This window comes from Leopardus geoffroyi, chromosome D2, assembly GCF_018350155.1.
Source record: "Leopardus geoffroyi isolate Oge1 chromosome D2, O.geoffroyi_Oge1_pat1.0, whole genome shotgun sequence".
Taxonomy (NCBI): Eukaryota; Metazoa; Chordata; class Mammalia; order Carnivora; family Felidae; genus Leopardus; species Leopardus geoffroyi.
The window spans coordinates 8,313,689-8,327,697 of record NC_059334.1 but is presented as its reverse complement, the minus strand read 5'-3'; the positions used below and the strand labels follow the sequence as shown (position 1 = coordinate 8,327,697).

Sequence of the window (14,009 nt, the reverse complement as noted above, 5' to 3'; positions counted from 1 at the left end):
CCCAACCCTTCCCGTGGTTTACTCCACCAGCCACTTGGGGGTCCAGCTGAACCAGGATGGCACTTTACTTTTCAAATACAGGAGCTCTGTGCCTGGGACATAGGAAGCTCAGGAAAGATTCAAAGATAAGATCGGGGTGGTGTTTTAAGGACGGTCGCTTGAATGGGATTAAGGAAGAACTCAGCCTTACCGGGTGTCTCTTGAAGGCAAACTGTCTACTTGTCCCTTCCTCCTTTCTGATGAGGACTCTCAGTGAAGATTTTGCGGAGCCCACGCAAGGGGAGCTTTATTTGGTGTCCTATGGGAATGTGGGCCCAGGGTTGTCAAAGCTTTAAATGTTTTAAGAGAAGCTGGGAAGCCAGATGAAAGCATGAAATGTGCCAGGATTTTTAATGTTGTAATTTAAAATCTTAAGAAGAAAGAAATTAACTCTATAGCCACCTGCTTTCAAGTTCAGTATGGTGGTCTGTCAGTTACCAAATGCTAGTCCTATAAAGGATGAGTCGTAATCTATGGCAAATTTGCACCGATTTACGGTGAAATCAGAAGAAAAAAAAAAAAAAACAGACAAAGAAGCAGGGTTTTCCATATAGCGAAATCTGTCTCATATAAAGGATGGCTTTTTTTCCCCTCTTCTGTGACTGTGTCCTTGTACATTTTGTTAAAATAGTTTTGCTCTTACATTTATGCTAAAACGCCTTTTATTTTACTAAATGATGATGTTGCTTCTCACGGATTTACTTGGCAAAATTAAGAGTTGGCGACTCAGCATCGCCTGTTGTGTTTCGTTCTGTTTTGTTCGTTGTTGAGACCTAAGTGGCTGGGCGCCACTGCTAAGATAAGGGCTGAACACCGTGGGGTAGTATTTGCGCTTTGAAAGGACTTCCCCACCACCTCGAAGTGGATGGGGCAGATGCGTTGGCTGGGGAGAGACTGGAGGGTGGCAGTCACAGGGTGTGACGACGAAATGGAAGTTTGCCTCATTCTTTTGTCTCGTGACTGAGGACACCAAGATGCACGAGGGGGAGACATTTGTCCACGGTCGCCAGGCGGCTAGTTGCACAATCACGACTATAACCCAGTTTGCTGACAGCAAACGCGTCCTTTCGAATGCTCTGGTCGTTTGCACGTCAGCCCCACAGAACCTGGAGACGCTGCTGAGCCCAGCTGGTGACGAGGCCTAGGCACGGGATGACCTCAGGGTAGCGGAAGGGGGGTTGTGTGGTTGGGCATTTCTACTGCATTTTGGACCCCTGTATCATGCCCATTTCTTTTGGGGGCACAGAACTTTGCCTCTTATCTGCTATTGAGCTGACTTGCCTCTGGGATGTTTCTTTCGTGAGCGGGGCCTTGGGTTTAAAAGTATCTTACTATTGGGGCGCCTGGGTGGCTCAGTCAGTTGAGCGTCCGACTTCGGCTCAGGTCATGATCTCGCAGTCCGTGAGTTCGAGCCCCGCGTCGGGCTCTGTGCTGACAGCTCAGAGCCCGGAGCCTGCTTCCAGTTCTGTGTCTCCCTTTCTCTCTGCCCCTCTCCCACTCATGCTCTGTCTCTTTCTCTCAAAAATAAATAAACGTTAAAAAAAAATCTTACTTTTAAAAGCTCACTGATTATGATATTTGGGGGCGCCTGGGTGGCGCAGTCGGTTGAGCGTCCGACTTCAGCTCAGGTCACGATCTCGCGGTCCGTGAGTTCGAGCCCCGCGTCGGGGTTCTGGGCTGATGGCTCGGAGCCTGGAACCTGTTTCCGATTCTGCGTCTCCCTCTCTCTCTCTGCCCCTCCCCCGTTCAGGCTCTGTCTCTCTCTGTCCCAAAAATAAATAAACGTTGATTATGATATTTGGCTATGTTAGAAAGACGAATTGCTTAGCAAACGTACCACTCAGCCTTCTCACTGGTGTTCATTACCCCAATCTATGCTTCTTTAACATTGTTTTCTCATTGTTGAACGTGTGTGTGTGTGTGTGTGTGTGTGTGTGTGTGCACTCACGCTATATTCCCAACCGGTAAGTACATTTCGCGTGGTTGAGAGTATTTGGTACACCTGTCCCCGGCAACTGCGACTGGGACACAGCAGAGGTCTGACCTTGCCGCCAAATTACAGAACGGCTGAATAAGCAGTAATAATAATTTCCGTAAATTGAGCATGCCAGGTGTGATTCTAAGTGCCTTTTTTTTTTTCCACACTCTCTAATTAAAATCAGTCTGAGAATATTTAGTATTTGCTTTCCATGTGCCAGTGCTGTGTTACATACTGGGGGTATGAATGGAATAAATTCAAACATTACGTGGAACAGTATAGCCTCTGTCCGCACGAAGCTGGCAGCCAGTGCCTTCCCGCACTCAATGCTGCCTCACCCCCTCCCGATTCGTGCTGGCCTGCAGCGCGCGATTATACAGAATTAAGACAAGAGTGGACAGTTAGGCCAGTTGCTGTGAAACAGGGCTGGAGTCAGGAAAGACCGGGTAAAGTAAAACTTAAGTGACGACACGAGGGATGAGCCAGAGGCAGCCAGGTGAGCAGAGAGGGGGAAAGGTGTTTTGCGCAGAGGAAGCAGTAAGGGCGGGGCCCAGATGGAAGAAACCAAACATGAAGCATTGAAAACAGAAGACAGGTCCAGAAGGAGGTGGGGGACAGTGGGCAAGGGGAGGAGGTCAGCTTAGGTCTTGCTGTCAAGCTCCCATGATGCTTTGCAAAGCCCCTTAGGACACTTTCTAAATAAAAAGCATCGGATCCAATCAATGATGTCATTTGTTATTTATGTATTATTTGTCTAAAATGGGTCTTTTCCACTGGGCTGGTTTCCTGGAGCACAGGGCGCCATATGTCTTTGTTTGATCATCTAGTGCTGCCCTAAATTCCTCCGAAGCACCTACTCTATATTCGGTGAAATCCTGCCTCTCTGACAGGCGTCATCCATCCGTGAGCACACTCTTCCCCGCGGAGTTAAATCTGCAATATTGCTTCCACTTATTCACTCATTCCATGAACGCATCTGTGTGCCAAGCAATTTAGGAAATCGTTGAGAGGTTCCTCGTGGACCTGGGCTTGTTCTAGATTTAAGGCTCGGCATAATGGAGACCAAAAATCTCACGTACGAAGCGATACACAGTAAAACCTTGCTTTGCGAGCATAATTCGCTCCAGAAACATGCTTGTAATCCAAAGCGGTTGTCTCTCAAAGCGAACTTCAAGAACCATTGGCTCAGTTGTGATCACGTGACATTCGGCGTCATGTACGACTCGTATTGCAAGACATCGCCCGTTTATCAAGTGAAAAGTTGTCAGAAATTCTTGCTCGTCTTGTGGAACCCTCACGGAACAGGTTACTCGCAATCCAAGGTTTTACTGTATCACGATTGGGAAAGACTTGAGTTTTAAATTATCGGGTGGTGATTTCTCTCTTACGGGGGGCTTCGTTATGCCGGTATTTCAGGACCTGCTTGTGGTTTTCCCCTCTTAGCCCATCTGCCAGGCGGCCTATCAGAACGACTTTGGTCAAGTGTGGCGCTGGGTGAGAGAGGACCGCAACTGTATCAATGTGCAAGATGGCTTTAATGGAGACACCCCCCTGATCTGTGCTTGCCGCCGGGGGCACCTGAGAATCGTTTCCTTCCTCTTGAAAAGAAATGCTGATGTGAACCTCAAAAACCAGGTAGGCCATTACACATGAGTGGAGACAGCAATCGACTGTGGTAATCCTTTCTCCTCCTAGCAGTCGAGGATGTGCCATTTTCTCGTTGCTTGTAGCTCCTGATACCAATTTTTTTTTCTTTACTTTAAAGGGACTAACACATACTATTCTATCCGGCTAAAGAGCCAAATAAATCATAGTTCAATCAGCAGGCATATTTTATGGTTAATTATGTCCTTGTACTTCTGAAAAGAAAGGTTCATTCATTCCTTCATTCATTCATTTGACTAGTTAGAGCTCTCCCTTTCCTTTCCTCTTCCTCCTCATGCTTTTCCCTGCCTTCTTGCTTCCCTCTCCCTGCTCCTCCTCATGATTCCCGAAGGAATGGGAAAGATTTCCTGGAAAAGAAATGCTGGCCTGGTGGTGCTATTTCATGAGGTTTTTACCCACTGGGTCAATGTTCTCCGGGAGATCCTACCGTTCGCTCATAGGATTGAAGAAGGCCAGGTAGGTATTTGCCAAGGACAAACAAGGTCACGAACCAGAGGCTCCTTGAAGCCACACAGAGAGGCAGAAAGATTGTACTTAAAGATGTAGTGTTAGCTGACGGAACCCTCAAGAATCAAGGACGAGCAGAACACAAGTGTATTGCTGCGAACATCTCTTTCGGAGCACCTTGGAATGGCCGGTGTCTGCATCCGAGTAAAGACAGCATTTAAAGTACACTCAGTAAATATAAAAAGTCATTATTTGTCATACTTACGAGTGCTCTGTTTCCACTCACATACACGGAGTGAGGAAAACACAGCCTGTCGGGGCCCCGCTTACCCCCTTCCGAGTCAGTATCAACACCAGCTCCTCTGGAGCAATCGCGTATTATCAGCAAATGGATCGCTACCGGGCCTTCTTGCTGGTACTTCCTATTTTTTGCTTGGTTGGGTTTAAAAGCAAGGCATGCCTGCACCGAATGTGACAGCGATGCAGCTTCGTGGACCGTGACACCGTCTCCCTTGCACACAGCTGGAGGGCCAGGTGTGTGGGCTTGTGGTGAGTGGGAGTGGCGAAGGCAGGTGTCCGTGGGTTCACATCCTCTGTCGGGGGGACGTGCTCATTTGGAAGCTGGGGGAAGGCGATGTCAGACAGCACAGGGATGGGGCCGAGAAGGCAGAGAACCTCAGCCAGCCTGCAGAGATCCTCTGGCATCAGGAACATCTTGGGAAGGACTTTAGGGATATGTTAGATAAACAGAGACTTTATCAGAAGGAGGGTTCGGTTTACATTTTTTATTTTGAGCATAGTTTTAATGGTTTTTAAATATTTAATCTTTCCCAAACGCTAATCTTTGCACATTAATAACTTAACCGGTGCCTTCTCGTGTCTTAAATCTATGTTCAGGAGTCATTTTCAGACGTCCTATAAACAAAGGCCTGAAAATAAAACAAAAAGCTCTGTGGGTAATTCACACGCATGCATCTAATAGAGACCATCAATTCTCTGGAGAGCACATTAAATTAAAACATAAATACGCTCTTTTTTTGGCTCGTCAGACTGAGCAGGATTAAAAAAGAAAATCAAGGGTTGATCGGGAAGAAAGTTTAAAATTTTTTTAATGTTTATTTTTGAGAGAGAAAGAGAGAGGGAACGAGTGGAGGAGGGGCAGAGAGGGAGGGAGACACAGAATCCGAAGCAGGCGCCAGGCTCCAAGCTGTCGGCACAGAGCCCGACGTGGGGCCGGAATTCACAGACTGAGAGATCAGGACCTGAGCCGAAGTCGGACGCCCAACCGACTGAGCCACCCGGGTGCCTCAGGAAGGAAGTTTAAATCGTTATTATACCCGAGCACAGTTTAGCGCCATACGAAAAGCATTCACACATTTCGTGTTAGCAATTACACTTTGAGCAACTTTTGCTAAAGACAAATTTAGAAATGTTGACAAAGCCTTATGAATGGAGATGTTCAGGCAGTATAATTCATAAAAATAGAAAGCTAAAAACTTGAAATGTCCAACAGATAGGGTTTGGTTAAATAAACTAGAATAGCTCCATTCAGTAGAAAGTCATGAAGCCGTTATAGGCCTATGTTTACCATTTTTAAAAGGCATGGGAAAATGCACATATTCTAAAGGTTAATTAAGTTCCACTGCCCAATGTGGGGCTCAGACTCATAACCCTGACATCAGAAGTCACGCGCTCTACCGACCGAGCCAGTCAGGCGCCCCAGAAACTAAACTTTTTGATACGGTAATCTGAAAATATGAAATTTGAGACAAATATTAATGAGGAATCCTTTTCTTAATTTTCAGAAACAGAGAAACTGCTTGCATTATGCTGTGAAGAAAAAATTCACCTTCTTTGATTACCTACTCATTATCCTCTTAATGCCTGTTATGCTTATTGGGTATTTCCTCATGGTGAGTACACCGTGTGTGTGACCAAAGGGCAAACGTGGAGGTCAGCTGCATGAATCATCAAGTTTTGCTGGGCCGGTCATGTGTAAAGAAATAGTAACAAAAATGAACTCTCGGTTTGCATTCTAAAAATGTACTTTCTTTCTTTCTTTTTTTTTTTTTTAATGTTCATTTATTTATTTTGAGAGGGGGAGAGAGAGAGCGTGAGAGCGAGAGCAGGGAGGGGCAGAGAGAGGGAGAGAGAGAATTCCAAGCAGGCTTCCTGCTGTCAGCACAGAGCTCGACGTGGGGCTCGAACCCGCGAACCGTGAGATCGTGACCTGAGCCGAAGTCGGACGCTCAACCGACTGAGCCACCCAGGCGCCTCCCTCTTTTTACCCCCCAAAGAACACCAGCTCTGTGTTGACTCACGACTCATTCCCTTTTTTCCATCTGGTTCCCTAGTGGCTGGTTCCACCTTTGAGAGATGATGACTCAACACATGTGTCACTTACTCGTTAAATGACCAAGCTCCCTTCTCCTTGCAGCTAATAGACCGTGGATGTTAGTTAGTTGTCTTTGCTAACATGGGCTCCGGGACAAAATCTGCCAGTTGGGAGTGTCATTGTTACCTCCTTGGGTATTTAAATGTTACCGAATTAGACATGATAGTGTTGATTTTGATGCTTCGATTTATGGGAAAAAGAAAACTGTAAGTCACTGATAAACACATACTCTGTTTCTCCCCCGGAAAAGTTCTCGAAAAATTACTTGTGTGTTTAGTACTTGGCAGTTGTAGTTTCAGGGCCGGTGAGAGATCTTCCTTTTATTTTCAAAAGGATAGCAAAGGGGGATTAGAAAGACTCATTCAGAATTTGTTGACTCACAACGCTGCTTTCTAAGACGGTCAGATGTTTAAAAGCGGAGGCCCTGGCAAAAATACCAATTGGAATGAATAATCGCCTCTTAATGCACATTTTCCTACTTATTCATGGGGCTCGAATCTGTACACTTGAGATACGTATGGCATAAGCGACCGGGGAGGAAATTTCAGAGGAAGGGACCAGGAAGGACTGTGTCACTGCAGAGGAAGGCGGTGTAGATGTTGACAGAGGAGGGAAGTATAACCAGGGAAGAAAAGTGGGTGGGGCTTCCTGTATGGCTAAGGGCTGACCTCCGGGACAGCCAGGACTGCCGTGCTCCCCTAGCAATGGGATGTTGGGGTGACGCCCAAACTGTCCTGTGGTCAGGGTCTCGGGGAACTGGGTAGGAAAAGGGGATTTCTGAGGGGTCTGGTTCATTTCGTTTCTTTGTTCGACCTTCTGGCACACTCTTGCTGGGGCCCCACTACGTGCGGGCCCTGGGTGTGAGGGATGCAGAGATGAACCAAACAGATGGAGTCCTGTCCGTGCAAGAGTTCGTTAGAGGGCAGTGAAGAACGCATCAGTAATAAAATACGGCAGAAACGCCTGTGAAATTACTCTGAAGTAGGTAATACGGGGAGGTGATCTGTGCCACGAGAGCCCAGAGAGAGATTTCACCTCACCGGGTAGGTCAGGGAAAGCCTCCTGGAGGAAGAGGGGCTCGGGCTGGGATACTAAAAATGGATTTAAAAATGAAATTAAAAAAAAAATTTAAAACAGGACTCTTGGGTGGCCCAGTTGGTTAAGCGTCCAACTCTTGATTCTGGCTCAGGTCATGATCCCAGGGTTGTGGGATCGAGCCCCACGTTGGGCTCTGCTTGGAACCTGTTTGGGATTCTTTCTCTCCCCTTCTGCCCCTCTCCCCATTTAGATTCTCTGTCTCTCTCTCTCTAAAATAAAATTAAAAAATTGTTTTTTGAAAATAGAAGAAGAGAGGAGAGGCTTCTAGGCGGAAGGAACATTCAGGGCGGGGTGGAGCCGGCAGGGACCAGAGGCCAAAATAAATTGGGCCTTGCAGGACAGGCTGGGAAGTTTGCTTTTGTCCTCAGAGCAATGGGACAGTGCCTGTGGGTTCTGAGCCAGGAAGGGAAAGACCGGTCCCTGGGCCCCAACCTCAGTAGGATTTGGCAGGTCTGGCGTGGGGCCCCCGAATTTGCATTTCTAAGTTCCCAGGTGCCCACGCTGCTGCTCCAGGACCACAGTCTGAGAACCTGATTGGTACTGGACGGGGTGAGGAGGCGGGGAGATTTTAAGAAAGATGCATAGACGCACAGAGGTGTTGGGATTAAAATAAACCCTGTGGAATAGAATAGTCCAGGCACAGATGGAGAAAATGCTTGTCAATGAACCTCCTCTTGACGTGTTGTTTGTAACAGGTGTCAAAGACCAAGCAGAACGAGGCTCTCGTTCGAATGCTGCTCGACGCTGGCATCGACGTGAACGCCACGGACTGCGTAAGTTCGTGCGTTTAGTCACCTTGAGATGATATTCAGAATGGTATTTGTGGGCAGAGTATTTGTCACCTACAGAGTTACTCGCTTTGTTTTCCTAGACACGTCTACATGTTCCTCGTCTTTCTTTACGTTTCATTTTTCTTTCTTTCGGTTTTCACTGCTAGTCAGGCGAGCTGGGGGTTGGTTAGATGCTGCCACTAAACTTACAGGGATCTTTATGGACTGGAGGACAGTTTTAGAACTTTTTAAAATGTTTTTATTTTGAGAGAGAGAGAGGGAGATGAGTGGGAAAGGGGCAGAGAGAGAGGGAGACACAGAATCCGAAGCAGGCTCCAGGTTCCGAGCTGTCAGCACAGAGCCCGACGTGGGGCTCGAACCCACAGACTGTGAGATCATGACGTGAGCCGAAGTCAAAAGCTCAACCGACTGAGCCGCCCAGGCAGCCCCCAGCTTCTCGTGTTTTGCTGTGGGCGTTTTCACAAGTCATACACGTATTGGACTCTCAATTTCTCACCTGTAATGTGAGGGTAGCCACAAACCTACCTTGCGAGGCAGACTCATGTAGGGTGCTCAGCAGAGTGCCTGGCACACAATAAGTGCTCAACGAACAACAGCTGCGGTGGCCAAGCTCCCAACCCACCCATAAGCGAGTCCCTACCTGTAAACTCCATGGATGAAGATCAAAGTCAAAGAGCCCAAGTGGCGCGGAGGGCGTGATAAGCAAGCAGCAGTGAACTTCTTCCTGTCTCTAACTAAATATAAGGTTTTGTTCTCACCTTTCACCCTTACACCCTGCGCCCCTCTTCCTCCCTTAAATGATCATAAATGGGCCCGATGTTTATTTGTATGACATTTTATTTGCTTATATTGATTGGATGAAATTTTGGATTCCCAAATGTTTATTGAGAAAGGAGGCAAGTTGAAATTTGAGTAGACACGAACCATTATTCTGTGATCCTTGATTTGTTTTATGCCGTGTGCATCTCTGTGGGTGTGTGTGTGTTACCATTGTTCCGTGAGAGAGAAAATGTGCCCATCCCTGTTTCTATTAATTACTTACATCATTTTAGTTTTGATTATATTGGTATCATCATATGTTTAAACGGAGGTAGCTCTCTGTGTGTGTGCATGTGTGTGTGCGTGTGTGTGAGAGACTGAGAGAGAGAGAACACAGGAGAATAAGTTACTGAACTGTGTGTTTTTCCTTTTATTTAAAATAGAATTTTGGGGGATACCTGGGTGGTTCAGTTTGTTGGGCGTCTGACTCTTGATTTTGACTCAGGTCATGATCTCACGGTTCATAGGATTGAGCCCCGTGTCACTGTCACTGTCAGTGCAGAGCCTACTTGGGATTCTCTCTGCCTCTCTCAAAGTAAATAAATAAACATGAAAAAAAAAGAAAAAAGAAAATAGAATTTTTGGGTTAATTTGGATAGATGACTATGGTGCTCTGTCATACCTTAGAAAACTTCAAAATGTATTAAGTAAGACGTTATTAAAGATTGGGTGAATGGTTTGCTGAAGGTTTTTCTTGGTCCTTTCATTTAAATTCAAAAGGTTTAAAACTTTGCCTGTGATCAAAATTTCTCTAGGATATTTTTCTGCTTCTCGATATGTATCTCTAGCTGGACTGTTACATTCCACACACACACACACACACGCGTGCGCGCGCGCCACCATTTTTCTAAGACTATCTGAATATTCAGATAGTTTTTCCAACTCTAGGTAATGCGGTGCATTGTATTTCTAGGTAATTACACTCACTTTATTTCACATGGAAAAGTTCAAAGCCAGCTCTTTGGTGCATGATGTTATCACTTAAGAAAAATCAGCAATTGCAGCATTATCCATTATGCTCTTGGAAGAGTTAATAAGGTCTGGCATTAATTCGTCACATACCCAAACCATGGTTGTTGGGCTGCTTTTTGAAAGGCAATATCTGGGGCACAAACACCCGAGCTATCCATCTCTTTTCACTTGTTGGTGTTTTAAGTTAGTACCAGCAGAGTAGATCCGCTATTTTAGAATGCAGAATATAAGCCACAGCAAACCAAGCATGAGAGGTTTCTACACAGAACTAACTGGACCGATCCTGGAGCTGGGCTGTAGCGACATGAGCACCGTCTTCAGGTTGCAGGGATTTTGATCAACAACCACGGGGGATGATATTTGCAAAAAAGCCCGTGTGGGGACCCTTGAGGAGAAAAGACGGTACGATGATCGAGGTGGTGATTGCCCAGACATATAGAATTCCACCAAGAAACCTTGAGACAATCGAGCGTTAACTTCTTGCAGGTTGTGTTAAGTTTGGAACAGAAAATGAGAAAGGAAGATATTAATGGCTTATAGGACGTTAACCATACACACATGGAGGCAGGGAGGCCTTTTGAAATACAAGAAAAGTGGGTGTGCGTGGATGATTTGCAGACCGGTTTGCTTGGGGGGACGCTCTAGGATGTGACAAGTGCTTGCCGAAGGAGCCGCCTGCCGGGTCCGTAGAGCCCACGATGAACTCCCTGTTGGTCTTTCGGTTTCAGTACGGCTGCACCGCGTTACATTACGCCTGCGAAATGAAAAACCAGAATCTCATCCCTCTGCTCCTTGAAGCTCATGCAGACCCCATGATCAAGAATCGGGTAAGAATCTGTGGGCTGTGGTCCGACGTCCTTCCAGCAACAGCATCTCCTAACTTGGGCTGTGTGCTGAAGTGAATTGATTGCCTCTGATGTTGTTGACAGCAAAGCTAATTGTCCTCACTAAGGAATTACGTTGTCCTATTCCTGTTAGAACCAAATGACCTTCAGAGCCCTTGCCGGGCCTGTAAGTCAGTTGGTCTAGACTGTTTACTAGGCCTTTTGCATCGACCTTGGACTGCATTGGAGACAAAAGACCGTAATTTCTTTTTCTCCTCAGCGTGGTGAGACTTCGCTGGACATTGCACGGAGACTGAAGTTTTCCCAGATTGAGTCAACGCTAAGGAAAGCATCGTAATCCTAGTGGCCTCACGTGGAGAAGTAGAAAGAAACTAAAACGCCGTGTTCTCTCTCCATTTTGGACAATCGGTCTGTGGACCGCTCAACCTGGATGCCGCAATTTTATGGTTACCATGGGTGACCCTAATGGTGGTTGCCATGGGGACATTTGCGGAAGAGCTTTGTACTGATGATTTTTTTTTTTCTCCCAGTGGAGTTCACCCTGGTCATAATCTTTCTAGGAGAAACACTGAAGTCGTGGGAGTTTCCACTTTGGTCAACACAAAGGTGACATTTCCACCCCGGTTGGTCCTGAAGAAGAGAATCGCAGTTGGCTGGCTCGGTCCCCTCTTCTCAGGTGTGCCACTGTGACCAAGAGGTGGTCCTGTCTATATCATACCCAAAAAACGACTGTTTCTCTCCGTCCTTTTGAGTGGTAAGGGGAAGATTCGAAGTAGATGTATTTGTATAGAATGATGTGTTGGGGGGGGTGGGGGGAGGGCTTCATACGTAAATATTCATTTGGTGAAACAACTTCAATAAAACCATCTATCAGTCGTCAGGGGTGGGGGCATTTAGGCCACAGTCATGTTGGGAAATCCTTACAAGCCAGGGCTTTTTCTTTTTCTTTCCCGAGAGCCAATTTAACTAGAATACCTCTAGACATTTTGCTGTCAGCTTATAAGTGAAATCCGTCTTAATTATGAACAAAATTAGGCAACTATCAAGATGTTTCCTCACGGGGCGCCTGGGTGGCTCAGTCGGTTGGGCGTCCGACTTGGGCTCAGGTCATGATCTCATGGTCCGTGAGTTCGAGCCCCGCGTGGGGCTCTGTGCTGACAGCTCGGAGCCTGGAACCTGTTTGGGATTCTGTGTCTCCCCCTCTCTGACCCTCCCCCGTTCATGCTCTGTCTCTCTCTGGCTCAGAAATAAATAAACATTTAAGAGAAAAGATGTTCCTTCAAAAATACCTTTATGATTCTCTTGTGAATACCAGGCAGCTACTAAGGTTGTTCTTTCTGTTTATTTTCATTGATAAAATTCAAAATATTATTATTAACGTGGGACGAAGGATTTCTTTACAATAAATAGAGCAAGAGGAAAAGATGGTATCTGCATTATACTTCCAGAAGGGAGATAGTGAATATCAAAATACATTTCTCAAGTCCTGTGTCAATGACACAGAGTAGAAATAAACACATTTTAAAAATGATCAAATTTTGCCAAGGAGGACTGAATCATTAATATCTTTAGACATGGACTAAAGTGTAGACGTATCACACACTATATGAGGTCACAAATGAACAGTCTAAGAAGAAAAGATTTACCATCCTTGAACAGAACAAAGGGTTATTGAAAATCAAATCCAGAATATTTATTGAGCCTTAAGGTGTATGTTTTGTGAAGGAAATAGTAGTGTGTAGATACAGATTCAGAAGCCCCTACGTGTCTCTGAAATTATTTTAGATACATGGCACCGAATCGAGTTAGCAGGTGGCTCTGGGGACGGAATCAACAAATGAACTTCACACACCAGTGTACCTTCCACACGCACCTGTGTACCTTCAATTTGGTTTGCAAAATTACGCTATCACTCATGTGTGACCGTAACTGTCATCTTTGAGACGGTGTGAAAATTGAGCGTTTTCTTCTATTTGTGACTGACTTTGGGCAGTTATCAAGATCAAAGAATAAAATATGCGACAGTTTGTTGTCTCTATGCTCATGACATTCTAATACTTTCTTCCTAGTTTTTCATTTTTTTTTTTAAGTTTTTTTTTTTTTTTTTTTTTTTTTTTTTTTTTTAATTTTTGGGACAGAGAGAGACAGAGCATGAACGGGGGAGGGGCAGAGAGAGAGGGAGACACAGAATCGGAAACAGGCTCCAGGCTCTGAGCCATCAGCCCAGAGCCCGACGCGGGGCTCGAACTCACGGACCGCGAGATCGTGACCTGGCTGAAGTCGGACGCCTAACCGACTGCGCCACCCAGGCGCCCCTAGTTTTTCGTTTTTGAAGGCAGAAAACCGGGGCAGAAATTTGTGGACATTAGGTCTTCTAGTGTCAGTCAATGAACTCTCAAACGAGCTGGGCTAGGTGCTAGGTAGTGAAATACATATACGTGCTTCATGGAGTGCGTAACGTGCTTATGGAAAACTCATTAAATTCCTCACAAAATTATTTCCTCTGAGACTTAACCATAAAACCCTGGCCCTTTAAATGTGTTTCATCCATATTGTCCTCTCTCCGTCCCTCCCTCCCTTCCTTCCTTCCTTCTCTCCTTCATTCCCTCCCTTTTCTTTCTTTTTCTTTCTTTCTTTTCTCTTTCTTTCTTTCTTTCTTTCTTTCTTTCTTTCTTTCCTTTCTTTCTTTTTTCTTTTCTTTCTTTCTTTCTTTCTTTCTTTTTTCTTTTCTTTCTTTCTTTCTTTCTTTCTTTCTTTGTTTCTTTCTTTTTTCTTTTCTTTCTTTCTTTCTTTCTTTCTTTCTTTCTTTCTTTCTTTCTTCAGCTCAGCTTCCTGGAGTAGTATTATGTCTCTACAGCAATAAGGTGAAAATGTCCAGCTTATTTTGTCAAAGTTACAACAATCCAGAGATTCAAGACCTCTGTCTCTGTCCCGATCAGTCATTTTACTTGACTGGTCCA

At 45.5% G+C, this 14,009-nt stretch overlaps 1 protein-coding gene across 2 annotated transcripts in view; it reads left to right on the top strand.

Moving 5' to 3' along the window:
* ANKRD22 (ankyrin repeat domain 22) overlaps positions 1–12,079 on the top strand; it is a 38,171-nt gene extending 26,092 nt beyond the window's left edge. For both annotated transcript variants that reach the window (XM_045439484.1, XM_045439483.1), the window contains 5 exons: positions 3,461–3,652; positions 5,935–6,042; positions 8,318–8,395; positions 10,933–11,031; positions 11,309–12,079. In XM_045439484.1, coding sequence (XP_045295440.1) covers positions 3,461–3,652; positions 5,935–6,042; positions 8,318–8,395; positions 10,933–11,031; positions 11,309–11,386 — 555 coding nt within the window. In that variant the 3' untranslated portion in view covers positions 11,387–12,079. The remainder of the gene's footprint in view (positions 1–3,460; positions 3,653–5,934; positions 6,043–8,317; positions 8,396–10,932; positions 11,032–11,308) is intronic.
* Positions 12,080–14,009: the final 1,930 nt, after the last annotated feature.